This window comes from Bactrocera dorsalis, chromosome 3 (genome assembly GCF_023373825.1).
Source record: "Bactrocera dorsalis isolate Fly_Bdor chromosome 3, ASM2337382v1, whole genome shotgun sequence".
In the NCBI taxonomy this organism is placed as follows: Eukaryota; Metazoa; Arthropoda; class Insecta; order Diptera; family Tephritidae; genus Bactrocera; species Bactrocera dorsalis.
The window spans coordinates 13,335,269-13,361,771 of record NC_064305.1 but is presented as its reverse complement, the minus strand read 5'-3'; the positions used below and the strand labels follow the sequence as shown (position 1 = coordinate 13,361,771).

The following is a 26,503-nucleotide window of genomic DNA, read 5'->3' as shown; positions in this document are numbered from 1 at the left end:
CTTGCGGAATAATTACATTTTATGTAAATAGGTACAGGAGTAAAGCGAAAATATCGCTTTACTAGTTTTTGCTGAATATTTTTTTTTATTAATTTTTCCAAAAATGTTTTTATTCCTTTTTTCCAAATATGTTTTCAAGTTATTTTCAGCGTTTGCTGATAAAAATCAATTTCCTAAATGGTAGCAAATGATGAATGGGAACTAAAAATTATAATCCGATGCATGTAGCTACATACATATATTGCGTTGCCTTTTTTCAATTCTGCGCAACATTACACATTTTGTTGTTGTTTTTTTTTTTAAATTATTATTGAACCCGATTTTCTGGCTTTAAGCACGTTCTATAAATACACATACATGATCTACAGCGCTATCATGAGTTAACAAACACTTAAAAATAAAAAAAGAGCAATGTCAGCATTTGAATATTTTCATAAAAACTTATAGCTTTACTTATGCTTAGCAATTTCTTTTATTACAGTATTTTAATTTACGCTAGTCATCAGTTTAATTGCCTGGTTTGTTTACGCTAGTATAATTTTGTCTTCTCCACATTTGTATTCTCCTGGTTTCAAGTTTTTTTTCTTTGTATGTTTTGTATATATTGACACGGAACAATTTCATAGAGATTTACATTGTTGTTGGGTATTTTCCTGTTCTTGTTGATTTTCTATTTAATTATACAATTTAAAATAAAATTCTAGTGTTGTTGTTGCTGCTTTTTGCTAGCCTGCCGCGTCGTCTTTCGATGCTGTGTGCCGCCGTTCTTGTCATGCGCCACCGCCGCACTCGCACCAGCCGCCGCTGTGGCGCTCATACTCATGCTGGTGGTGGGTGCACTTGTGCCTTGGCTGACGGTTTGTGGGGCATTTTTGCCAGCATATGGGATGGTGAAGAGATTAATATGTAGGTGATTGCAAATCTCCAAACATACCTGAGTGAAAGAAAAAAAAAAATAAATAAATAAAAAATAATGACATTTATAGTTTGGATGTAAAACAAGAGAAAACGTCAAATGACAGCTGTAAATTACATATGTAAATACGATATAAATAATGCATTCGGAAGTTATAGCGTTGTCTTGAACAATATGGCAAAATTATTCCGCTTGTTCAACGTATAACAATAAATATAAACTGTTTTTTTGTTCAAATTACTTTGGAGCAGTAGCGTATGAGATCCTGCGTGCCCCAGAACAATGAGAACCACAACAGCCAAATTTCCGGCACCACACAATTGAAGTATTGATTGAAGAAGAGTAAAGCTGGTCCCAATTGTGACCAATCCAAATACTCCATCTCAGCCTTTGTCATGTGCGCAATCTAAGGAGTGTATAGTAAAAATAAATAAATAATAAAAGTGAATTTAAAAGTATGCGTGTGTGCTGTTTTACTCACCACCAGCTTGTTGGTCACCTTGGCGGCCACCATGCCAAAAGCCAAGATATACAACGATGCATGTTCGGTGAAAATATTTTGTGGCGATTTTTGAGCAATTATCAGTGCGGGTAGTATGACCATTGTTAACGGTATGCTGGGCGAAAGCACGCTGGTACCCTTGGAATGCGTGAGTTGAGTTGAGTGTGAGCGAGTTGTTTGAAAGAAAATAAATTACATATTAGACAATTGTGTGGAAAAAAGTTGGATTTGAAAATATTATGCATTTGAAGAAGACACAATCACAAGAGACATGAAGAGGCGAAAAAAAACGAAAGTAGTGTCGGATATGTTGACAAACAGACATGTTGCTTTAACAAATTTTAATTTTTGTTTTACAAATATTATTTTATAATTTACTTAAACCGACAATACTTTCGTTTTTTTTATTTTTTTTTAGCGCATTACAATTTATTTTATTATTGTTATATTTTTGTTTTAGCTGAGTTAAGAAGACAGATATTATTGCTTTTGTTAACTTTTACTTTGCAACTACTTTTTTGTTTAACTTTAACTATTAGACATTTGCGAGTTTTGAATTTTGCAACTTTTTATACTTTTAACATTGAAAAAAAATTGCTTTAAGCATTGTTTTTGTGGAGCATGGTGAGTGGTGGTGGAGTGGTGAGGAGCAGACATGAGATAAAAGTTGTATTTAACAAAAGTGTGGTGGTTTGGAGCAAAAATTTATGGAAGTGATGCAAAAAAAGGAGATTGTGGAGTTGGAGAAAAAACTGCAGAGGAATGCGATAGTGTGCAACCAAGAGATGGATGAGAGAGTTTAATACACTTAAAAATACATAAATATGTACTAATTATATACAAATGCTAAATACTGTTGCTAAAAACTAACATGATTTGTATGGCAAGTGCTAACTAAAAACATGTTTCTGAACACTCATGACTCATATGAGAAGTTGTAAAATGTGTAAAGAACTAACAAAAAAAATTAATTACAAAAAAAAATTAAAAATTAGGATTTAAAGATTTTTTTCTTTAAAAATGTTTGCTTTAAAAAAATTTTGAAATATGTATGACAAAAAATATATTTCTAAAATATTTTCAAAAAAGTTCAAAAATTGTCGAGGATTTTTAAAAAGGTAAACGTATAAAAAATTTCAATGAGATTTAATGTAGTTCTAGGCAGCATTCTGTTGAAAATTTTTATTTAATAAACTGTTAAGCATATTCTTTAATGTTAAACACATTTTTTAATAACAAAATCTAAATAGTATTATAAGCTTTTATAGAAAATTTAATATTACATATTATATTTAAAAGTCATGCAAACAAATTTTTCCAAAAATGTTTACCAAAAATATTTTTACAAATAAAAATGTTTACTAAATTCAAAAAAAAAAAAAATTATTAATGCAAATCGATAACCAACTCATGATAAATAATTAGGTAACGGATTTTCAATGAACTTATACATACATACATACGCAAATAATGAAATAACGAACTTAAGTCAATACAGCTATGAATTGAATTGCGAGAATTTCTAAGCTAACAACAAGACTGGACCAGCTCCGAATGAAACAAACAATGCGAAACTAAAACGAATTCATGTAATAATTAAACGGTTAATAGACGAGCATGAGATGCGAGTACACCACGACGATGCAGGTGTGGTGAGTATAATTTAGAGAACAATACAAAACCAGAAATAAAAACATAAATGTTTGTAAATAGAAATAAAATGACAACTAAGAGTAGCCAACACCTGAATGAATTAAAAAAGAATTAGAAAATGCAGTTGAAAAAAAAAATAAATAAATATAAAACACAATGCATTTCCCCATTTAGAAGGAAAAAAAATGTTTGGAAAGAGAATAACGGCCACTTTACACGTTTAAAAAATAAATAAAATTTTTTTTAGAACAAATTCCAAATAAAAAAAAATTAAAATTTTGTATATCGAATTTCAAAAAAAAAAAAGATATGAAAAGTTATCTTTCTAACGAACTCCGAATTTTTTACTCCGAAAAAGGAAAAAAATCCAATCTTTTTATACCGAGTTAAAAAAAACAATTTTAATTCTGGCATTTTTACTCCCAAAAAAATAACAATTACTGATAAAAATAATAATATATAATATTCGAATATTTTCTATATCTATTTTAGTTGGGTCTTAATTTTTAAATTATCAATATATCAGATACGTTTAAATTTCCAATTTGTGTGTATGTGAGGTTTTAAAGATTACTTCTAAAATAATTTCAAACTTTTACTTGTAATTATTTCCGAATTTTTACTCCGAAAATTTTTCATTAAGATTTTATATAGTTTTAATTGGAAAATATTACAATTTAAATTTGAAAAGTATTAGATTAAATAACATTTTTACTCCGAAAAATTAATTTATACTCCGAAAAAAATTGCATTCAGATTTTATTTAGTTTTCATTGGAAAATATTACAATTTAAACTTGAAAAATTATTAGATTAAATAACATTTTTACTCCGAAAAATTAAAACTTCAATTTTTTATCAAATTGTATTACTTTTGTGTGGAAATTTCCAATTCCAAACTTTTACTCCGAAAAATTTAATTAGAAATATTAAAATGTATAGTTTATTTAAAATTAATATTCAAATAGTTTTTTATGCACATTGAAATAAAAACAAAAACTCCTAACACTTACTCTTAATTTATTTTCGAAAATTTTACTCTGAAAAAAAAAACAAAATGCAGAATTTGTATGGTTTTCACAACTATCTTTCAAAAATATTAAAATTTTAATGCATACACTTTTATTCCTAAACTTTAATTCGAAGTTTTTACACCGAAAATTTTAAAAATTTAAATTAGAATTAATTTAGTTTTATATTCACCTAAAAATATTTTTTTATTCCTAAACTTTAATTCGAAGTTTTTACACCGAAAATTTTAAAAATTTAAATTAGAATTAATTTAGTTTTATATTCACCTAAAAATATTTTTTTTAATATGCTTTTAAATAATAATTCGTATCTCTTACTCCTATTTTATTTTCGAAAATTTTACTCCGAAAAAATTTAAGTACAAATTATTTAGTTTTCTGAATACTCATTTAAAAAAGTTTAAATTAAAATGTACATATCGTCACCTGAAATGCAAAATAACGTAACAACATTTTCAGAAATTTAAAGTGGCATGAATGAAACACGCAATAAAACAGAATAGGAGTGAAAACAAAATTTAATATTGGTTAAAACTGGTTTATATCTGAGTGCAGAACCTGAAAATGTTGAAAATATGTAATATTATCTTTTTAATTTGAAGTGGTGAAGCGTAATCAATAAGACACTCAATTTCGAATTTTTTGATGATACGTTATTTTGCATTTCAGGTGACGATATGTACTTTTAATCCGAAATTTTTATTCGGAATTTATTTTATTGAGAAAAAATATAATTCTGAATTTATTTAGTTTTCGCAATATTCTTTAAAAATTATTTTGTTTCGTAATGGGCTCTTAAATAAATATTCCTAACATTTATTCCTAATTTATTTTCGAAAATTTTACTCCGAAATTTTTTTAAATAGTTTATTTAGTTTACTGGATATTCATTAAAAAAAAAAACAAAAATTTAAATGTATATACTTTTACTCCTAAACCTTAATTTGAAAATTTTACTTCGAAAAATTTTTAATTCCAATTTATGTATTTTGTTTTCTGAATATTCATTTAAAAATATTAAAATTTAAATGTACATACTTTTTTACTCCGAAATTTTAATTCGGAATTATTACTCCGAAAATTTTTTATTCATAATATTTAAATTTGCATAAATTCTTTCACTATTTTCCTTCTTAAATAGGGAATGGCAAATGCATATAATAACTCAAAATTTCATACGTAAATGAGAACTACTACGCAAAAATAATTAACAAAAACAAAAAATAAATAAATAAAACTACAATTAAATATTTTTTTTCTACAAAATCACGAGCAACAGTGGAAGAGAGTGTAATTGAAAAGCCTATTTACATCACGGCATGTAGAATATATACAGAAATTGATGTTGGACATGTTTCGCTTTTACCAAAAAACAAAGCAACTATGTATACCACCTGAGAGTAGTGTTTAAGAAATAGACACGAGCACTGATAGTAAATGTAAATACGTAATTAAAAGTTTCAATTTTCCATGTCATTATAGTAAATTTAAAATTTTTTGTATAAAATTGATTTTGTGACTACGCTTACAGCAACGGATGATCCATTTTTGCCGCATCCTTCCGTCATAATCACACGCGCATAACGACAAACAAATAAAATGTAAATGCCGAATATAAGATAAAGTGATAAAACACGCGCTTCGCAGCCAAGCAAGGGTAACTGTATCGCATGACGATTTGGTACGATACAAATTGGTTGTTGGTTGCGTTGGTGGTGGTGGTAGTAGTAGTAGTAGTATAGGTGGTTGTGGTGGTGTTGATGTTTTAACGAGTTGAATTGGATGGTTGGATGGTAATTGAAGGAAAAGGCAGTTTTTAATCATAAAAAAAAAAGAATATATATATTTTTAATTTTCACATGTCAAAATAAATAACGGGAAAACTAACAGTAAAGTGTAGTGAAATTATAAAAAGGGCTAACGCTCGTAAGGTGTAAAACTGTATACCAGAATTTGAAGTTTCTTTGTGGTAAAAGTGTATAAAAAAATAAATTACATAACTTTTAATATTTATTGAAATATTATTGAATAAAAAAAAAAACATTTCACCAAAATATTGATAAAGGGAAATACCATAAGGCAAAAATTGCTTCAAGCATGTAAAAAATTATATTATTCTAAATATTAGTATTCAAAAAAATAGGTAAATAACATTAAAATAATTATTGTATAAATATGCAATTATAAAGTAATAAATATTTAAATATTACGTATTTTCGCTTATTTCAATGTACTTATTTACAACAAAAAATAATAATTTTAACTTTGCAAAGCATTTTTATGCAAAATATTAGCAACTGAAGCAATAAAATACTTAAAAAAAAGAAGAAAAAACGTTAACTTCGGCTGCAACGAAGTTTTAATACCCTTCACAGGTGCATTTCTTATGGCATAACAGGCATAAAAAGTTCTTAACTTGATTTTGAACGTTCAATTTGTATGGCAGCTATAGGCTATAGTCGTCCGATTTGAAAAATTTTTTCGAAGAAATTATACCGTTATCTTGGACAATAATACATGCCAAATTTTGTGATGGTATCTTGTAAAATAAAAAAAATTTCCATACATGAAGTAGATTTTGATCGTTCAGTTTGTATGACAACTATATGCTATAACGGTCCGATTTGAAAAATTTCTTCGGTGATTATACTATTGCCTTAGAAAATAATCCATGCTAAATTTCATAAAGATAACTTATCAAATAAAAAAGTTTTCCATACAAAGACTTGATTTTGACCGTTCGATTTGTATGACAGCTATATGCTATAGTGGTCCGATCTGAACAATTCCTTCGGTGATTACACCTTTTACTTAAATAATAATCCATAGGAAATTTCGTAAAGATATCTCATGAAATAAAAAAGTTTTCCATATAAAGACTTGAACGACATAACCTTAAATATTGCAAACCAATAATATTAGCGAATTTTTCACGGTACATGCTAAATTTTGCTCAATTTTAAGCCACAAAAACTAAAAAATAATAAAATTTTCAGATAATAATAACATCACACTAGCTGATATTAGCATAAAAACTGTATCTACAAAAAACTCAACTACTTTAGCTTGACTAGCCTACTCAAGCACTCTTCGCGAGTGACTACTGTACTTAACTAACTTATGTTTGTATGAAAATGTCTTTATGATGCCTTAAATGCAAAGCTCCATGATATACAATAATAATAATATTTTTTTGATGGCTTTTAAAACCGATGCGCGATGCAAGAATGCTTCCCGATGCGTTTTGGTGCAATGAAGCCTTAAGATTTTTGCGATAATTTGCTGGTAAATAGCAGAAATAACGCTAAAAGGTTGTAGAAATTGTGCTATAAAGGGTCTGCAGGTGGTTAACATGAGTGGGAGAGACACACACGTTATTTATAACTGTATATAAACTTATTTACATATTTATAATAAAAGTAATTGCATACACGTGTCGGCTCTATCCCGGCTCAGCTAACAGTATTATGCAATAAATATTACAATAGAATGTGAATATGGTTTTAATGACCAACTCAAGGGTGAAAATTGCACCAGCTAAACACCGTTAATACCGTTAATGCTAAATTAAACAAAACTCTTCACTAGATGTTTATGTAATTATATTTATATATAATTCTATATGTAAATATCACAAATCTGTTAGTGGAGACGAACAAGGCGTTATTAGGTATTATTAAATTAATGGTGCTCTTACAACAACAAAACGCCGTAAATAGACCGCTTGTTTACAGTGTCTTAATAGGTGTTAAAATTAGTGCATTTTCTATTAAGTGCTAGGTATTAACAAAATTCGCTTTTTAGTGCATTAGCCACTAGTAAAAAAAAAATATTTTTTTTTGTACAAGAAATGGGCAAGGATTAGCTGGTTTTGTGATTTAGGTGGTTTGTAATTTTTTTTTGGTTTTTTTTTTTAATTTTTGGATTTTTTTGTTTATGCTTACAGCAACGGAGGAACCATTTTTGCCACTGCCGCCTTCAACAAACATTTTCGAAAAGTTGATCATATTCGCGAGATAACCCAAAGTAATGCCGATTAAAATGATATAATTCCAACGACCGCCAATGAGTGGAATCTAAAGTGTGCGTGCGTGCGTTCGTGTGTGTGTGTGGACGACAATTGTTTCGTGTTTCGAGTTTGTTATTTGTTTTGTTTCACAATTGTATTTTGATTTTGATTTTTGACACACCGAAAAAGAAAATTGGAAAAAAGAGAAAAAGAAAGTCTGATAATTTTGAGTTTCATACAAAACGTTTGCTCTTTAGTTTAGTCACAGCGCTGGGGTCAAAGTGTGCTGCAACAGTGGCTACTAAATTGTATTAATTATTTTTTTTTTGTACTCGGAGAAAGCTGTAAATATTAAAAAATTGTATAACAAAAAAGTGTTGATAATATAATAAAATGAAAGAGACGAACGCATGACATGGAGGCATAAAAATGCCCAAAAGAAGTACCAATAATAATAACAACGGATATAACACAATAAAATGGAGGTTAGAGTGTGTATGTGGGCGTTGAATGTTGCTAAAAAATGCTGTTTTGAACTATGCTAACCTAAAACCTCTGGGCTAAAAATGATTTTAAATAAATTTTTAGAGCTTTCTTAAAAAGTTCCAGGGAAACTCTTTTGATTTGTTATTTCTCGGGTACCAAAAAGGAAATCTGGTGAAAAATTTTTAATTATAACAGAATTTCAAAATAAATTTAAAAAAATATAAAAAAAATAAATTTAAAAAAATATAAAAAAAATTTAATTTAAAAAAACTTTTAATTAAAAAAAAAAAATAATGAAAAAAAAATAAATAAAAAATAGTAAGAAAAATTAAAAAACAGTTTAAAAAATTAAAAAAGAAGCTAAAACAAAATAAAATTAATAATTAAAGCAGCAAATAAAAACGAAAAAATTAAAATACAATTATAAAAAAAATTATTTTAAGTGTAAAAAGATTTAAAAATATATAAAAAAATTAAAAATATATAAAAAAAAGTTAAAAATAAAAAAAATTAAAATATATTAGAAACTAAACAACAAATTTACGCAAAAAAACAAAAACAGAACTTTAAAACAAATAATAAAAATGTATTAAAAAAAAAATTAATTAAAGATATTAATTTAAAAAAAGTTAAAAAAATAAAAAAATTAATTGAATAAAAAATTGTAAGGAAAATTAAAAAATAAGATTAATATAAAAAAACTATAACAGACAAAATAATTACTAAAATAAGCAAATAAAACCGAAAAAACTAAAATATAATATAAAAAGTAAACAATAAAGTTATAAAAGAAATTGAATACAAAAAAAATTAAAATAAAAAATAAAATAAGAAAATAAATAAATATAAAAAACTAAATTTAGTAAAATATAGTAAGGAATATTAAAAAAAAAATTAAAATTAAAAAAATTACATTAACAACGAAAAATGTAACCCAAAAAACAATAATTTAAAAAAATACAAAGTTAGAACAAAAAAAGGAATCAAAACAAATAAAATAAAATATAAAAAGGAAATTAATAATTAAAAAAAAACAAATTAGTGTTAAAAAAAATATATATATACAGCTGCGAGCATTGAAATAGTAGTGGGTGTTAGAGCTTTACATATCTGTGAGTTATGTAACATGCCAAACAATTTTAACATCCATTGAAATGCGAAAGTGGATCATATTTACCAGGCTATGTTTACCACTAAAAATATTTAGATTTGAATATGAACAAGACATGTTTATTTACAAAGATGTATTTATGTATGAAAATTTTGGGGAGCAGTAAAATAGTAGTAAAGTACTAAATTTTTTTTTTTAAATACTGAAGGATTTTTGCAAGTTTCGTCTATAGGAGATCTTAGTACTTGATAGCATGGCCATGATTTTTGATAACAGCAATACATCGCTTCTTCAGAGAATCCACGAGACTGTGGCATCTTTTCAGTGGTATGCTCTGCCATGATTGCTGCACTACGGTCCACAATTCGTTGTTGTTTTTGTGTTTATCCTTCCACACGGCTTCTTTGACATCTGCCCAACGGTTTTCAATAGGATTGAGGCCAGGGGATTGAGCTGGCCTATCCATGACCTTAATTACATTGACCCGAAACCACTATTTTGCCACCCTACTGGTGCGCTTCGGACCATTATCCTGCTGAAATATCCTTTTCAGCGGAATGTCTTCTTCAGCAAATAGTATCATAAAAATATGCTGCATTATATCCACTATAAGTATCGGATATTATGCCAGTAATCTTATAAATTGGGACTATACAAAAAAATTTGGCCTGTAATATAAACAACCCAAACCATGGTATTCAAACCGCCATGCTTCAAAGTTTTTGTGCAGAATCTGGGGTCGTACTCTGTATTAGGGAAGCGTCTTAGACACTGACAGGACCCTTTACCGCCGTATAGAACAACTTTCGACACGTCTGTCCACAAGATGCTGCGCCATTTCTCAATCGGCCAATTCAGGTGTCCTTTGGCGAATTTAAGACGTCTTGCTACATGATTTTTTTTTAATAACGGTACTTTTCGAGGACTGCGGACATATAAATTATGTTCATGTAGAAGTCTTCTCACTGTATGAACACCGCAGGCCAGGTTAAGTTCATTCCGAATCTCCATAGCTGACATTCTAGGTCGAGTCTTGGCACATCTTACAACTATTCGTGTAAAATTCTCAGAAAGAATCCGTCTTGCGCCGCTTTTTTCGTATTTTATTTATAAATAATTGCATTGCGAATCGTTGTGGCTTAACACCTTACAAGTCTTTCCACTCCCTTGTAGAATTTACCGTTGTTTATGACAGATTGAATCCATTCTCGTTTTTCTTCACTACAGGGCTTCCCCCGGCCCAATAAAAGGGACAAAGTCATATTTGTTTTGCTTTTTGCATTGAATAGTATATAAAAAAATTGGGAAACTTACTTTTTGTGTGATAAAATTAAATTTTTTTTAGTAAAAATGATCTGCTTGTAATCAGCTCACCGTTCACTACTATTCTATTGCTCGCTCATAAAAACAGATATCCCAATAAAATTGGCTCTAAAAAAGTAACGGTAAGTGTTGCACACTTATTTTTGTGAATAACAGGACCGTTATACTTCAGAGAATATAACTAAAATAATGATCGAAGGCAATATCATAAAATAAACAAAATTTAAAGCAAAACTCTCTTGGCCAATAGGCACTACTATTTCAATGCTCGCAACTGTACATATGTATGTATAATATGTATAAATATTGATACATAAAAAAGTAAATAAAACCGAAAAAACAAAAAAAATACAAAATTAAAATACAATATTAGAAACTAAACAAAAAAATTAAATATAAAGTAGAAAATTAATAAAAAAATTTAAAAATATACAAAGTTAAAAAAATAAGAAATTAAATAGAAAATTAAAACAAAGAAAATTAATAATTAAAAAAATAAAATTAGTATTAAAATAAAATTATGTATGTATGTATTTATGTATGTTTAGAAATATTGATACATAAATAAAGTAAATAAAACCGAAAAAATTAAAAAGAAATACAAAACTAAAAAATAATACTAGAAACTAAACAAAAAAATTTAAAAAATTTAATTGTTAAAAATAAATGTATAATATAAAAAAATTAAAAAGGAAATTAAAAAAAATAAAAAATTAATAATTAAAAAAGGAAATAAAACCGAAAATTTATTTTTTTTCAAAAATCTGCTTCAACAACAACCTCTTTAAGAAAAAAATATGGTAATACAATATTAATTATAACTAGTTTTTCAGACTCGCAATAACGACAAAAACAACAATGATGCTTTTTTTAATATTATAGTTAAAGAAGTTTTTTAATTGAATAAAAACTGTCGCTGCTACAACAACAACAAATATGATTAAATTTTGCACTTTTTTGGGTTAAACAAAAAATTTTAAATTGTTTGTTTTTTAATTATTTTTTTTTTTTATTAATTGTTTGTATTTTTTTTTTTTATTTTTTTTTTATTAATTGTAACTTTATTAATTATTTTTTTTATTAACTGTTTGTAATTTTTTTTTAATTTATTTTTTGTTATTTTTTTATTTTCCTTTTTTTATAATTTGTTTAGTTTTTTCAGACTAGAAATAACAATAAAAACTGAAGTTTTATCTTTATATTGTTGTTTTTTTTTTATAAACAAAACTCTATTTTAACGCTAATTCAAAAAAATTGTTAGAAAATATAGCCAAGAGACTCATTTTCTATTCTCTATTATTATTTTTTTATTGTATACCTATAAAACACACCACAAAGTACTCTATACCCTGACACTACCAACCTCATTGATGAAAACTGCGACCTTGATGAAGAAGCTAACCAAACAAAATTTAAAAATACCCAAAATACAAATTAAAACAGTTATAAAGCGCGCCACAACCAAATAAAAAAATACGCTCATAAAGTAATATTTTAGTAAATAAAAAAAATATATAAAATACAACAGTAGAGGGAAAAACTAAATAACAGGTTAAAAGTTAATGGAGAGCACTAAGTATAGATACATACAAATATATATTAGATATTTAAAACAGGCAGTAAATAAGATCAATGAGCAGTGAGTACGTACAATTATTGATAACAATAATTTTTTTTTTCTTAACTTTTTTTTTTAATAAACACTGAGCGAATTGCCTGCTACTGCTCAAGGATTTTAAATATTGCATGCTTTGCTTGTACATAAATATATATGTAAACCAATGTAATACAATAACAATTAATGTTTAATGAAAGTAATTATTTAAATTGTATAGGAACATAGTTTATATACTTTACTATTATATATATAGTATATAAATAGTGTTTTATGTAATTAGAGTTGCCATCATAAGTTTGTCTAAATTATCGCATTCTCTCAGCTAAGTCTTTTTTGTAATAATTTTTTGGGAAATTAAATACAAATGTTTAAGCAAACATTAACAGCTAGATTTAAGAAATAAATATTTCAAATAGTAGGGGAAAGTAGATATTGGAATAAATCGTTTGCATAAAAGGAATTAGTGGGTATTTCCGAATTTTTAAGAGCAAATGCTTAAGTGTTTTTGTTATAAATTTTTTTTTTTTTGGTATTTCTGGAAAATATGTTTTATTTTATTTGTTGAAAATAATTTTTTTCTGTTTTTTGTTAAAAAAAATAATTATCAACAGCTCTGTTTTACGGGATTGGTACTAGTTATTTTTTTAGAACTTACAATCTGAAAGTTGTATTGCGCAAATAGGTTAGGTTCAATACACCGTATTTAGTAATTATGAAAATATAATGAAAGCTGCAAGCGCCTAAAACTGAATTCCTAACTAATTTTAAGCCTGTAGATATATTTTACTATGCGTGTACTTATTTTAAAATTAATGACCGTGTAGGAAAAATTTAATTTCGATTAAAATTGTTGACCCTGTAGGAAAATTTAACTTCGATTAATTTTTTTATTCCCTGCAGGAAAAACTTAACTTCGATTAAAAATGGTGACCCCGTAGGACATTACACTGTCAAGTTACGGAAGCATATTTTTTGGGGTTGAGAAATTAATTTCTGAAGTTCATTTGTATTTGAGGCGCACGCTAGATGGCACTGTGCGACAAATTTTACTTTATAGGGTCACCTGCATTGAGTATATGAATATCAAAAATACTAGATCTGTATGCTAGAAATTCTGCAGCCTGCTGATATCAACTTTCTTTTTAGCGAATGCGCAAAATTTTTTTCCATTGATTTATACGAACATGCCGTTTTAACCTATTTTCGAAACATAATTCCTATTTATGAAGATAAAAAATGGAATTTGAAGCAAAATTACAGTAATTTGTGTATGAAAATTCCAATAACTGTACAAGAATAATGTAAAATATAGTATACTATAGTAGTGAACAAAGCCACTGAAATTTTTTTTTAAATACAATTTAAGTATATTTTTGTTTCAATTAAAAAATTTATATGAATTTAATCAAAAATAATTTAAATGAGAATGTAATTTTCTTGATAAAACTTCAAAAGGGCATAACCTTCTTTTGCATTCCACAAATAAACTTGCAAAACTTGCTTAATGTAAAGGAAAAAAATTTCGAAAAATGCATTTCGGACGTATGCATATTTAAAAATTTAATATTAAAGTTGATTTCAAACTAAACTGTTCAACTTTTTAAAGTCAAAGTGGCATTTAAAGCAATCATGCTGGAGTTTTTTGAATTTGTATATGTTTCATTAAAGGCGAAAATTGGCAACGTTGTGATGATTTTGCGCGCTTTTTAAATGTAATTTCAAATTTTATATGAGAAAATTGGCAACGTTGCGATGATTTTGAGCGCTTTTTAAATGTAATTTCAAATTTTATATGAAAAAATTGGCAACGTTGCGTTGATTTTGAGCGCTTTTTAACATGATTTTATTATTTTAAAGAAAACACATTATTATTTGAGTTAAAATATAAATCATATGCATTTTTGTGTAAAAAAAAGTTTTAGTAAAATTTTACATATTTGCTTGGAACGCTTTAATACGCCGTCTGTCTACTTTTCTTATGCAACATCTTTTTTAATATTTTTATTTTGTTCAAGAAAATGTTTTTTTTTTGTTTTTTTAATACAAACTTACTGCAACTGTGGAGCCATTCTTGCCAACACCGCCAGCCAAAATAACTGAGAATATAAACCATAATGACCAAATACCACATACTAAGGTCATTAGCGATAAGGTGGACCACAATTGAAAATTACCAAACATCTAAAGGGTATATATTTATAATAAATGTATATAAAGATAGCATTGAGGTAAGAGATTGATATTTTTTTGTTTGGTTTCTTAATGCAAAAATGATGGCTTTTTCCAAAAAAAAAATGTACATAAATAATATAAATAATTTTGTAGAATTGTTAATTTTGTTGAAATTTTTTGAACCAACTCTATGTATGTTAGCCACATCACCTATGCATGTATTTAGATATGTATATTCGGTGTTTAATTTACAATAATTTAGCTGCTAATATACACTTTATTTATAAAAAAAAATATGTTGTGTTAAAAATGTAACGGTTGTTTCAGTTTACTTATTATAATGCTAGTCAAAATTTTGTGGGCCAAACGGGTTAAAAACCACAATAACATAAATACATAAAATACACTGAAAAATAAAATTATATTGAATAGTGTACGAGTGAAATGTAAAAAATATACATATGTATAATTGTAAAGAAACTTCAATTTGTGTATTAAAATAGCAGTTCCTAAAAATATGCAGAGGTTTAAATCAATATGTATATAATGAAAGTGCTGCGGTTGAAGTGTGTTTAGTTTCACAAACTAAAAAATCGGTTTTTACATAGTAATGGCATCTCCGAAATGGACTGCCAACTATTAGACTATTCACTTGAGATTTTTTTTATTACTTTTTTGAAAATTGCAATTCATTATTTGGATATAATTATATTATATAAACATAAATTTATATAACAAGTATGTGATATATACATATATGTATATATAAAGTATAAAGTGAATTTTTTAAACGCTGAAGACATCAAAACTTTCACTCCGAAATTTTTCGTTTATGCTAATTTACATTTAAATAGATTAAAATCAGTTTTCCAAACTAAAATAGGACTTTTTCCATAGAAATAGCAACTCCGAAAATTTCTCCGAATTTTCTAAAACATATCCAAATCGCCAAAAATAACACTGGAATGGACTGCTAAATATTAGACCATTCACTTTAGGATTTTTTAATACTTTGTCGAAAATTAGCATTTTGGGTATAATTATATTTCAAAAGGAAAACAAAAAAATATTTAAAAAAAATAATAATAAATTTATGTACATATATAACAGGTACTTAAAAAACAGGTAACTCAAAGTATAGTGTTTTTTTAAACGTCGAAGACATTAAAATTTTTACTCCGAATTTTTTTTTATGCTAATTCACATTTAAATAAATTAAAATCCGTTTCCCAACCTAAAAATGGCTTCTTACATAGTAATGGCAACTCCGAAAATAATTCCTAAACACCGAAAACAACTCCGAAACATCGGAAATAACTCCGAAAAATACTGCTAACTATGAGACTAGTCACTTGAGGATTTTCTAATACTTTGTTGAAAATTGGTATTTCGTTCTTTGTCATTCAAAACCTAAAATCAAGTATCAGAAATCCACATAAAAAAATATAAACCTAAAGTCTAACTTTAATTACAATTATAGACTTTAAAAAATCTTCTTTTTTAATGCTAACACATTTCAACCGCAAACACTAAATAGTAATTTTCAAAAATTCTTTTAATATGAACAAAAATCATACCCGCGCTTGCCACACGTCCGAGCCGAACACGGCCGATATAATATGTATAGCCATGATGGTGAATTGTGCTTCGGTCACATCGATTTTGCCGAAACGCAGCGTGCCTGAAACGTATGTCTGCCAGTGGGCGCAATAAAACAGGCCGATGGCACAGAAACACTGCAAGAGAGGTTAGGTTATAAAAAAATATATATATTATTACATCTGAATGATTTGTAGTACGCACCTGAAAGAACAACCAATTTGGATATTGTCCCAATTGGCAAGATATACACGCCGAGAGCGCGACGAAAACGGTCGATATGGAATCGCAACCATGATCAAAGAGCTCACCCAATGGTGATTGGGTATTTGTGCGTCGCGCCTGCTTGCCGTCGATCGAATCCAAACTTTGATAAACAAAAAGTCCGAATGCGCACAGCAGGCTAGCCCAGCCGGGTGGCGCCGACTTGCCATTGGGACTGTAGCTGTTATGTGAGGAGAAAAAAGACAAGAACTTCAATTAAAGTACTTATATTTCTTTATAACATATTTGTTTTTGTTTAAGTTTGATCGATGGGTGTCAATTTGAGAATAAAAGTAAATAATTTTCAAAGATTGAGACGTTTCTATTGTAAGGAGTGCATGGAATTTAAAGCCTCTACAGTGTCTCAAATTGCCTTCACGGTTTATAAAGATAACTTAAGTAAATATTTATTAAATGGAAGTTAAACAAAGAATTTTAACTTTCCATTGTAGTTTTTTACACAATTGTAAAAAAAATTTACTCCGAAAATTTTACAAATGTTTACAATATCTATGAAACTAATTATCTGACATTTAAAAGTAAATATAACATCTATAATATATTTTTTCCAAAAAAAAAATACTTCGAACTTACTCCGAAATTTTTATATGACGTAAAAAAGCAAATAAAATTACCTCAAGTATGTTTAATAAAATTTTCTGTAAGAAAAAATACTCCGAAATTTTTTGCATAGAATTCACTATAATAACGATCCGATTATAGCTATGTATATGACGTTAAAAAGCAAAAACAAATTATCTAAAGTTGTTGAATAAAATTTTCTGTAAGAAAAAATACTCCGAATTTACTCCGAAATTTTTTTACAGTAGAATTGACTACGATAATAGCCATATTATCATTATCTACCATTTAAAAGCAAATAAAACTTTATCTTAAAAGTTTTAATATATTATTCTCTAACAAAAAATACTCCGAATTTTTTCCGAAAATTTTTTTGCCGTAGAATGCGCTGTAATTATAATCACATTATCAATATCCAACATTTAAAATTAAATTAAAGACGAAATATTAACAATTTCACTAATTATTGGATTATTTTATTTATAGTGAAATGTCTTTGCCTCCATATGACCTGGTATTATTTTCCCACATAAATGCGTTGCCCCTAAAAAAAATCATAACATGCATAATAAAAACTTGATACGCTTCCAAGTATTTATAATTTATTGCCCTAGTTTAATACTTAATGGTTTGGCATTGACTGGTAGGAGCAACTATTATTAGAAAAAACCCTGCACTGTTTACATGACCCTTCGAGTAGACAACACGCATTCAAGCAACACGCTTATGCTATTAGGAAAGGTCTAAAAAACAATTAGAAATACAACAAAAAAGTGCACGCAAGGTTCTCAGGTGTATGCGTTATTAATACGTTTTACACACATATTCATACATACATATGCCATAAATACAAAGGTAAAGAAATGGAAATAATGTGTTGAGTTATGTTGAACTTTAAATAATTAAAAAAAAAAACATTTTTCTGGCAGCATAAAAATGGAAAATACTAATAGTGCGTGTAAACGTTTTTAATAAATTGAAGGTACTGTATAATGTGTGCGCACAAGTTCCAATTGCCGCTAACAAGCCACATCTGCCACTTTCCTTTTATTTTCTGAATATTAAGTTCAAAACATTCAAAAAAACAGTTTGATCGATCCCCGAACTTTACGAACATGATTTTGTAACTGGCCTTCATAAGACAAAACACAGAAAAATATAAGGATTCCAAGACAGGTCCTTCTCCACCTGGTCTTTCCAACGGAGTGGAGGTCTTTCTTTTCCTCTAATCTTTCACACAATACGCTCGATAGGATTTTATAAGCGATGTTGAGCAGGCTTACCCCACGGTAGTTGGCGCAGATTGTGGTTTCTTCCTTTTTGTGGATTGGGCAGAGCACACTTAAATTCCAATCGTCGGACATGCTTTCGTACGACCATATTCTATAAAGAAGCTGATGCATGTTCCTTATCAGTTCTTCACCACCGTATTTGAATAGCTCGGCCGGCAATTCATCGGCCCTCATCGCTTTGTTGTTCTTCAGACCGGTATTTGCTACTCGAACTTCTTCGTGGTTAGGCAATGGATCGTCTGTTCCATCGTCATCGTTTGGGGATACGTTATAGTATTTCAACGTTCTAACCATATATCGGTGACTTAATATCTTCCAGCGCACAATTAAAAAATATTCAATATATCTACAACCATACATGCATATTTCATGGCCCATTAGAATCATAACAATTCAAACTCAACGACCTGTTGCGAAACGTTTGCGCTATAGAAATAATCAAGCTGTTGAATAGGTTCACCAATTGTAGGCTTTTTCCAACGATTTGCAGCTTTGCTTGCAAAAGTCAACGCCAACACCAAAGCCATTCTCAACATTAACCTCAAAATCAGCGGCTGCGCTAGCAACAACAATGACAATTAACTGTCAATTCGCGCCAAAAACAAACACGAACACTGTCAGCAGTTTCTCATAGAAACGCAAGCAAAGTAGAATGAAAGTAGAATGAAATGAGTGCAGCAGGTAAAATATGAAGCAAAAAATATGTGCATAAAAAAATTAATAACAAACAAGAAAGCCGGCATATTGGAATATGCATGCACGTACACTATTATATAACTACTAACAAATATTCAGTGAGTGCTGTGTGCGCTGTGAAAAAGCCGGTAGAAAATAAAATAGGAATTCGTCATAAGTTGTTAAGCAAAACAATTGCATGTGTTGTCGGGAGAGGAGTGGGTGAGAAATCGCACAGCGCTAAATGTCGCTAATTCGTATGCACTTACGAATGTGATGTGCGCAGGAGAGCAAAGTGCAGCGGATCAAGTTGAATAGCAATAAAAAAAATAGTTTGCACGCTAATACAGATTTAGACACTTGTACGATAGTAATAGAAATGTAATGCGCAACTATAAAACAGCGACACGTACAGACTCGGCGCGTGCACTGCCTATACGTGGATATTAAAATCAAGTCAGAGATTTAGCAATTGTCTTAATAGTTTTTAACACGCTCAAATTTATATGCAAAATTGGCTGGAAAGTGTGAAAATTATAAATCGCATCTTTGGAATATATTCTATAGTGAAAGGTTGTTAAATGTTGATTTACCATTTATACAAGTTCTAATTTTACTTTTTCTATAAAATAGCTGAATTTAACGCTGTTCTTAACTGGCTTTGTGCTTTCATGTGTGATTGAGGCTTAGTGCCATTGTGGAATAATCAGCTGATATGTGCTTGTCATAAAGACATCAAAAAAGGTAAACAATGCTGACATGAGATGTAGGTATGTATGTATGTATATATTATACTGCTATGCGTCAACTTACGCATGAGTTTGTTTATACTCGTACTACATAAACTTACGTCAAATAATTTGAAATTATAGGAACTACTGATAAAGCGCACGATTTTTGAAAAAATAATTTAAAATGTACATATTTACAGTGCCTTTAAAAACAAAAACATTTTAATACTAGTTTTTCATTGTACAAATAAATGTTAGAAAATTTCACTAATTCATTATTTTCAGCCATTTTTTTTTTTCAGAAAAACTTTATTTCAACAAAACCAATAACAAATATATCAAACTAATAACAGGTTACTAATGTTGTAAAAAAAAAAAACTTTTATATACATACATACATATATATTACATATACTACTTATAGGAATCACTAGAACCAGCAGGAAATTTTTTGGAACAGAAGTAATCGCTCGTAGAAAGTTAACATCATCATTTGATTTCATCAACATTTAGTAAGTCATCATCAAATCACTAGATGCAAATTTGCACGAGTATAAAAAGTGAAATGCGTCGTAATACCGTGTTATATGAATATTACGTAAGAAATGGCCTTTGTATCCCGACTGCCGATTTCAGCAAAAACACATAAAATGTATGTAAGTATGTATGTATATATGTATAATAATCCATATATAGTACATATGTATGTATGTAACAATATGACATAACGTAACACAATCAAATCGACAATACAAAAAAAAACAACAATTGCAGCCAGAATTCCGTTCGCATGCATTTTCGTGCCATTTTTTTTGTTTGAATTATTAATTGAGTAAATTGACCAAAGCTGCACAGAGTGTGCGTGAATATATACCTAAATATATAATCGTAAATATATTTAAGTAGTCGACAAGATAAGGTGTACAGATTTCAAAGCAATAAATGCAAAAATTGAGCTCTCAGTGGCAAAATTCTAATCACGCTTCATAAAAAAAAGTAATATGTAGTGTTAAAAAAGTCATATTGCAAAAATCAACACTTAGAATTTAAAAAAATTTCAAATTTTAAAAGGCGTTTCAGAGCGCTCGGAAGTTCATTCCAAACTTTTAAGGCGTTTATCTGAAAATGGTGTTTTCAAATTCTGTGACCAACAATACTCGAAAAAGGCTAAACCGATTAGTTTCAAATTTTAACACGAGGTACTTAAATATTTTTCTATCGATAAATATTTTTTTTATAAACAAATTAAGACCGAAATTTTGGTATAAATCGATTTTTTTATTGAGAAACCGCCATTTTGAAAAAAAAAATTTGCTTATTATTTCCATTAATTACAACATTTAACTTTACTTTAACGAAATCTGTTTGGTTTTTTAATTTCAGAGGATCCAGTTCACAGATATAGTGAGTGAAAACGTCTTTTTTGAGCGAAGCTCCCTGAGATCAGCTGTAGTACCTTTCAAAATAAATATTTTTCCTAATACTAAGTCTTAAAATACAGTTAAAATATACAATATGTGTACAAATTTTTGGATCAATAAATTTAAGTTTTCGGCGAGCTAGCCTTTGGATGGATAAAATCCGGGTAAATTCCGGTAATGTAGAGCCGGCTATCTTCGGAAACCCTACTCATCTGAAACCCCGTCGAAACAGCGCGTTTCCTGTGCCTACCGTTGGTTGACCTCGATGACAACTTATCTAAACCTCACCACCCTAACGGGGACTAGATAACCGTAACAACAACAACAACTACTACTAAGAACTACACGACTAGCTAATGAACCAAAAGATAATGGTGCCTTCCAGCGAGTTATGTTTAGCTAAGAATCGCCATCGATCAGATGGAAAGACCACTGTAGCGGCAGAATTACAACCAGCTACACCAACAACACATATCATCACTGTACTCAACTTAAAATTCATTGATCATATGGTATAATTCTACTTGGTACACATGTATGTATATATCAATCAATTAGAAGGATTTATGTTGTTTTATATACTTTTATAAACAAATTTATCTACAAAAGCCCAACAATTTTTTTTAGTGCATTGACATTTGTATTACCGAATTTTTTTTACTTAAACGCGATAAGATATTGTGCAAAAAAAGAAGAACCGTCTAATCAAGGTGACATTTATTTTGCCTAGTCATGGTCTGGTCTGCGCAGTCACACAAAAAATACAATACAAAATACAAAAATGCGAAAAATATAAAAATACAGTGTATACAATAGATTGAAATATGTATGTATGTATCTATCAAAACTAAAAACATACAAATTTACTATAATAGTAATATGAAATAAAAAAAAAATCAAGAACATTTTTTTTTATTTCACATTAGAATTGTCCCCTTACAGTCACAGTTTAACTTTAGAGGTTTTTCTTAAAACTTTATAAAATTGTGTTAGGCAGTTATGTTATGCATACGTACATATTTTAATCATCTGTATTATTTGATAAGATTATCAAATTTGCGTTATAAATAACGAAAGCTATTATAATGGAAAAATATTTATATCATAAATTCAGAGATAATAATCAATGGCAAAACAAAGAATGCACAACATGCTAACATTTGTTTGAAAAATGTATTAAAAATGGTACTATATTCATTTCTTTGCAAATCTGTATAGAAATATTCGTTATTACTCTTTTATTATTAAGCGTTCACTGATATTGGGAAGATGCGTAGAAATTACCTTCACTGGCAGATTTTATTGTTTTCACTTTGTTTTCAAAGTCAGCTACTATTAATTATTCAAAAAAAAATTCCATTTTATTACTGATTCGGTATTTGTTTAACCCTTTCGGTGCGTTTTGTGTACTTTGCTTTTCTTGTGCTTGCTTTACCATATTCGTTCTGTGTTCTGTTTAATTGAAATTAGTATCAACGTAATTGACCTCAGAATGGCACCGTGAGACTTGGGATCGCATAACCGGCAATTCATTTGCACATATAGTATATTTGTACATAAATACACAAATACATACACACATTCTCCCCAATGTAACCAGTGTCAATTGAAAGTAATTCAATTACTGAATTTTTAGAAAAATTTAATCTTTTAGTTATTTTTATTTGAAGCAATACAAACACGTGTTTCTTGTTAGACAGGTGCGCAGCATTTTCAAATATTTTATGGCACTTAATAAACTTATTTACTGTGGTGTATAAAAAAAAAGACTTAAGCGAACTAGAATGTCACTAACCCAGTTCATCGGAAGTCATATAAAACATTGTTGCGAGATCAGCGGGTTCAGAGGGTTACTTTGAATCAAAGTTGTGAATGAGTAAATCTTCAAAAATATTTCAAGTATTTTTTATGCCACAAATTTGCTGAAATTTAGTAATTTTTAAACACACTGACAGGCTTATGAATCATGCAACAAGTAATAACTTAAAAAAACATACACGCTTACTAATAAAAATGACAGAAGAATGCATTTCAACAAGGGAGAAATATAGCAATGACGGCAATTAGTCTGTATTGCATCTGTTTACCCGATGCAAGTGTATACAAGCACATACATGTATCCATTCCATATATTAATAAATTATACATATGTACATACATACATATGTATTTACATGTGTAAATCAATTTGTAGTGCTTAGTCATTCTTTTAGCGTACACTGGTACTCAATCAGTGTGTTTATGGTACCTAATAGCAGCCAGTAGGCGTTTCAAATTCTGTGATGTGGCCCAATGCTTGACTATGGCGGAATAGACAGCAACAGCCACAGCGTGAAGGTAACAGTCAATGAGATGAAAGCGATCATTAAAATCGCATGTATGTATGTATGTACATATTCGTACATGATTGAGCAAAAACGAAAGTAGCGAAAATATTTTAAGAAAATTAAAAGAAAGCTAATGGCAGTAGCGAAGACTTTGCAGCAAGTTCGTGTGCTGCAAAGTCACAAACTACAATATACATATGTACATACATATGTATGTATATATTTCTAATTTTTTGTCATAAAAATCTGTTTATGGTATAATTTCATTATTGCATTGTACTAACTATAACAACGAGAATAACAATTATTTTGTGAATAAATTGCTCTAATTTTATATTTTGAAAAGCCATAAAGTTTCAATACTATGCAAACTAAATTATTCACTGCACTTTTTATTCTGCTGACAATGTTCAGATAAAGTAGTCCGATTTTCCTAATTAAAGCATCACCTTTTTGGGTGAATTCATTATTTTCTAAAGTTGGACATTTTTTAGTTTTGTAAACTTCGTGAACGTTTATAAATATAAACGAAAACAAGAGTTGCAAAAAACACGAAAAAAATTAAGGTCAATTTAAATGCAGCTGCACTCAAAAAACTATACAGTTAACGCAAAGTGCAAGTTCAACAAAAATTAGGCAAACAAATCCACCGAATATAAAATGTCAAAAAACTTAAGCTAATTCGTATGCAAAGCATTCAGCATTGACGTGAAACAAGTAAATAATAACATGAGAGCCAACTGTGAGTAAAAAGAATTGCTGCGCGTGTAAAATTAAAGTGCCGGCTTTATTTTAAAAGTAAGATTGCAATACTCAACAAGGTTTGCAAATAAAATTAAACGTTAGATAAGCAAATTGATAAATACTTTAGAAAAAATATTTTTAAAAATTATGAAATACGCCTGTTTAGCAAAAATTTTATATTTTCCTGACATTACATTTCCCCTTTTGATTATTCTCAATGTACTTTATCACCAGTTACTTGCTTTCATCCGCTATATTTGAGCAACCACAAAGAGAGCAGTTGTGTGTAAATATGTATGTATGTAATTCTCGGCAAAATTCTCTCAATAACAACAAATTGGCAGCAGAGCCAACAGCAGCGCTGTCAGCATCAGCATTGTTTTTATTGCAGCAGCTGTTGTCATCGGCACCGCAAATTACGGGAAATGTGCGAAAAGCGCGAATTGCAATACCGAAAATGGAAGGTTGCAAAAATTTTCTTACATACTAAAGTAGAGCTAATCAGAAAAAACCATTGCGCGATAAAAGTTACTACGCAACAGTCACCTACATAGTATATATGTAGCACTTCAATTAGACTTTTTGCAAGAATTTTCAAATGTAAATATTTGTAGCGAAAGTACATAAAGTTTGCATAATATATTCATCTTTATATACATAAAATTATTTTAATTTATTGTTGAATACTTACGATACTAATATTAATGTTGTCACTATGTTGACAATCAGTCCAATGATTGTAATGAGATTGGGCGCCAACCATAAAGGCGTCATTGAGACAAGCCAATTCCACCAAGGCTGTAGCCATGGATCCAGCAAACTGCTGCTTGTGCAGGAGTATTTGTGTTCCGACAACTTTTTCAGCTGTTGAGCGCTGAGTACACGCTCCTTGTATGTGATTGATGACATGTTAATGCGCCCGAAATTTTCTCGTTGCTGTGGAGGTCAGTTTCTGTATTTGCGTTGGTTATGCGTGCGATTGTTATAAAATTCACGTAATTTTTTATATAAGTATAAAATTTTTCATTAGAATTTACTTCAAATGTCCTAAAATACCTCGTATATTGTTATAAGCTAGATATATATGTAAAATAAATAACAATTCTTCTTTCTCCTGTCGTTTTAGTATGATTTCAAACTTTTACACCTATTTTTTAATGTGCACTACTTTTACTTGTGCGATATATTCACGTGTTTGACTTTTACGCTTTTGTACAAGTTTCGCTTCAAGCAAAAACACTTATTTTTTTCGCTGATACATGTACACACACTTCTATAAATATAATAAACTTTTCCACCGATTTTGACCAAATTGACGTTTAATTTTTTGGTAAAATTGGCTTTTCTTACTTTTATTATTTAGCCGGTTGCTTTAATTTCACTATTGCAAATGCATTGGCTTCGTTGTTAAATTAATTGTTGCTACACGAAAATTCAATCCATTAACTTCAGCACACTTTTCACTCACAATTTCCACGTAGTGATCCGATGAAAATGCACTGCTTTCGAATGTGTGCAAAAGAACGACAAATGTCGAGCGAAAATTTCACACAAACGATGGGCCAATAGAAATGTCAATGAGATGTGTGGAAATTTGCGGGAGCTCGTGTGCGTGTTTGTCAAAATTGTTGTGTGCGTGTTGTCCAACTAGAAAATGTCAAATTGACAATTGCCTGTTGGCAGGGTTGCATGTGTGTTATAAGTTTAATTGAAACAAGTTTCTTTTAACGGTTTGCGCAAACTTTCGAAAATATAATAAAATGCGAAGTTCGAAAAAAATTCAATTGTTTTGAAATTCGAAAATTTTTAGTTATGGTAATCATTCATAGTTTTAAATTTCGGAAGTCTATATGTACATATCATATAAGAAAAAAAGCTTGTGGACTGTTGTTGCTTATAATCATCTTACATTGTACATGTTTATACACGCACAATGGCTGTTGAGAGTGGATGTCAAATATTTGAGGACTTATCAGGATAGAATAACTTAAAGCCACAAAAGCACTGAGAGTGGACAATAGCTTGGCCAATGTATGAAGGAGAGGTCA

At 28.9% G+C, this 26,503-nt stretch overlaps 1 protein-coding gene and 1 long non-coding RNA gene across 13 annotated transcripts; one reads left to right on the top strand and one right to left on the bottom strand.

The window, feature by feature from the left end:
- Positions 1–426: 426 nt before the first annotated feature.
- Positions 427–26,052, bottom strand: LOC105225068 (cholinephosphotransferase 1). Of its 10 annotated transcripts, XM_049453926.1 has the most exons (9): positions 25,806–26,035; positions 25,147–25,407; positions 16,624–16,864; positions 16,398–16,556; positions 14,701–14,829; positions 8,046–8,177; positions 1,398–1,556; positions 1,158–1,322; positions 427–934 (listed from the first exon to the last, which is right to left on the bottom strand). In XM_049453926.1, exons 2-9 carry the CDS (start codon positions 25,362–25,364, stop codon positions 701–703), a joined length of 1,437 nt encoding a protein of 478 aa, XP_049309883.1. In that variant the 5' UTR covers positions 25,365–25,407; positions 25,806–26,035; the 3' UTR covers positions 427–700. The 10 variants fall into 10 exon arrangements, with proteins under 10 accessions (XP_049309883.1, XP_029405575.1, XP_011201698.1 ...); XM_029549715.2 differs by lacking the exons at positions 8,046–8,177; positions 14,701–14,829 and adding an exon at positions 5,631–5,762 and having other exon boundaries at positions 25,924–26,052; XM_011203396.3 differs by lacking the exons at positions 8,046–8,177; positions 14,701–14,829 and adding an exon at positions 5,631–5,762 and having other exon boundaries at positions 25,512–26,033.
- On the top strand, positions 19,561–22,533 carry LOC109579464 (uncharacterized). Of its 3 annotated transcripts, none has more exons than XR_007422433.1 (4): positions 19,561–19,805; positions 19,866–19,976; positions 20,388–20,615; positions 21,347–22,533. It is a non-coding gene; the product is annotated as an uncharacterized LOC109579464 (long non-coding RNA). The 3 variants fall into 3 exon arrangements; XR_002183866.3 differs by having other exon boundaries at positions 20,388–20,619; XR_007422434.1 differs by having other exon boundaries at positions 19,866–20,002; positions 20,388–20,619.
- Positions 26,053–26,503: the final 451 nt, after the last annotated feature.

Bases quoted from the DNA above. Each gene is read 5' to 3' on its own strand.
- LOC105225068 (XM_049453926.1), bottom strand. From the start codon at position 25,364: ATGTCATCAATCACATACAAGGAGCGTGTACTCAGCGCTCAACAGCTG. The intron at 14,830-16,397 runs GTATGATTTTTG...TATACCCTTTAG, and splicing joins CGGACGTGTGGCAAGCGCGG to ATGTTTGGTAATTTTCAATT. The intron at 8,178-14,700 runs GTAAGTTTGTAT...CGCACACTTTAG, and splicing joins AGAATGGCTCCACAGTTGCA to ATTCCACTCATTGGCGGTCG.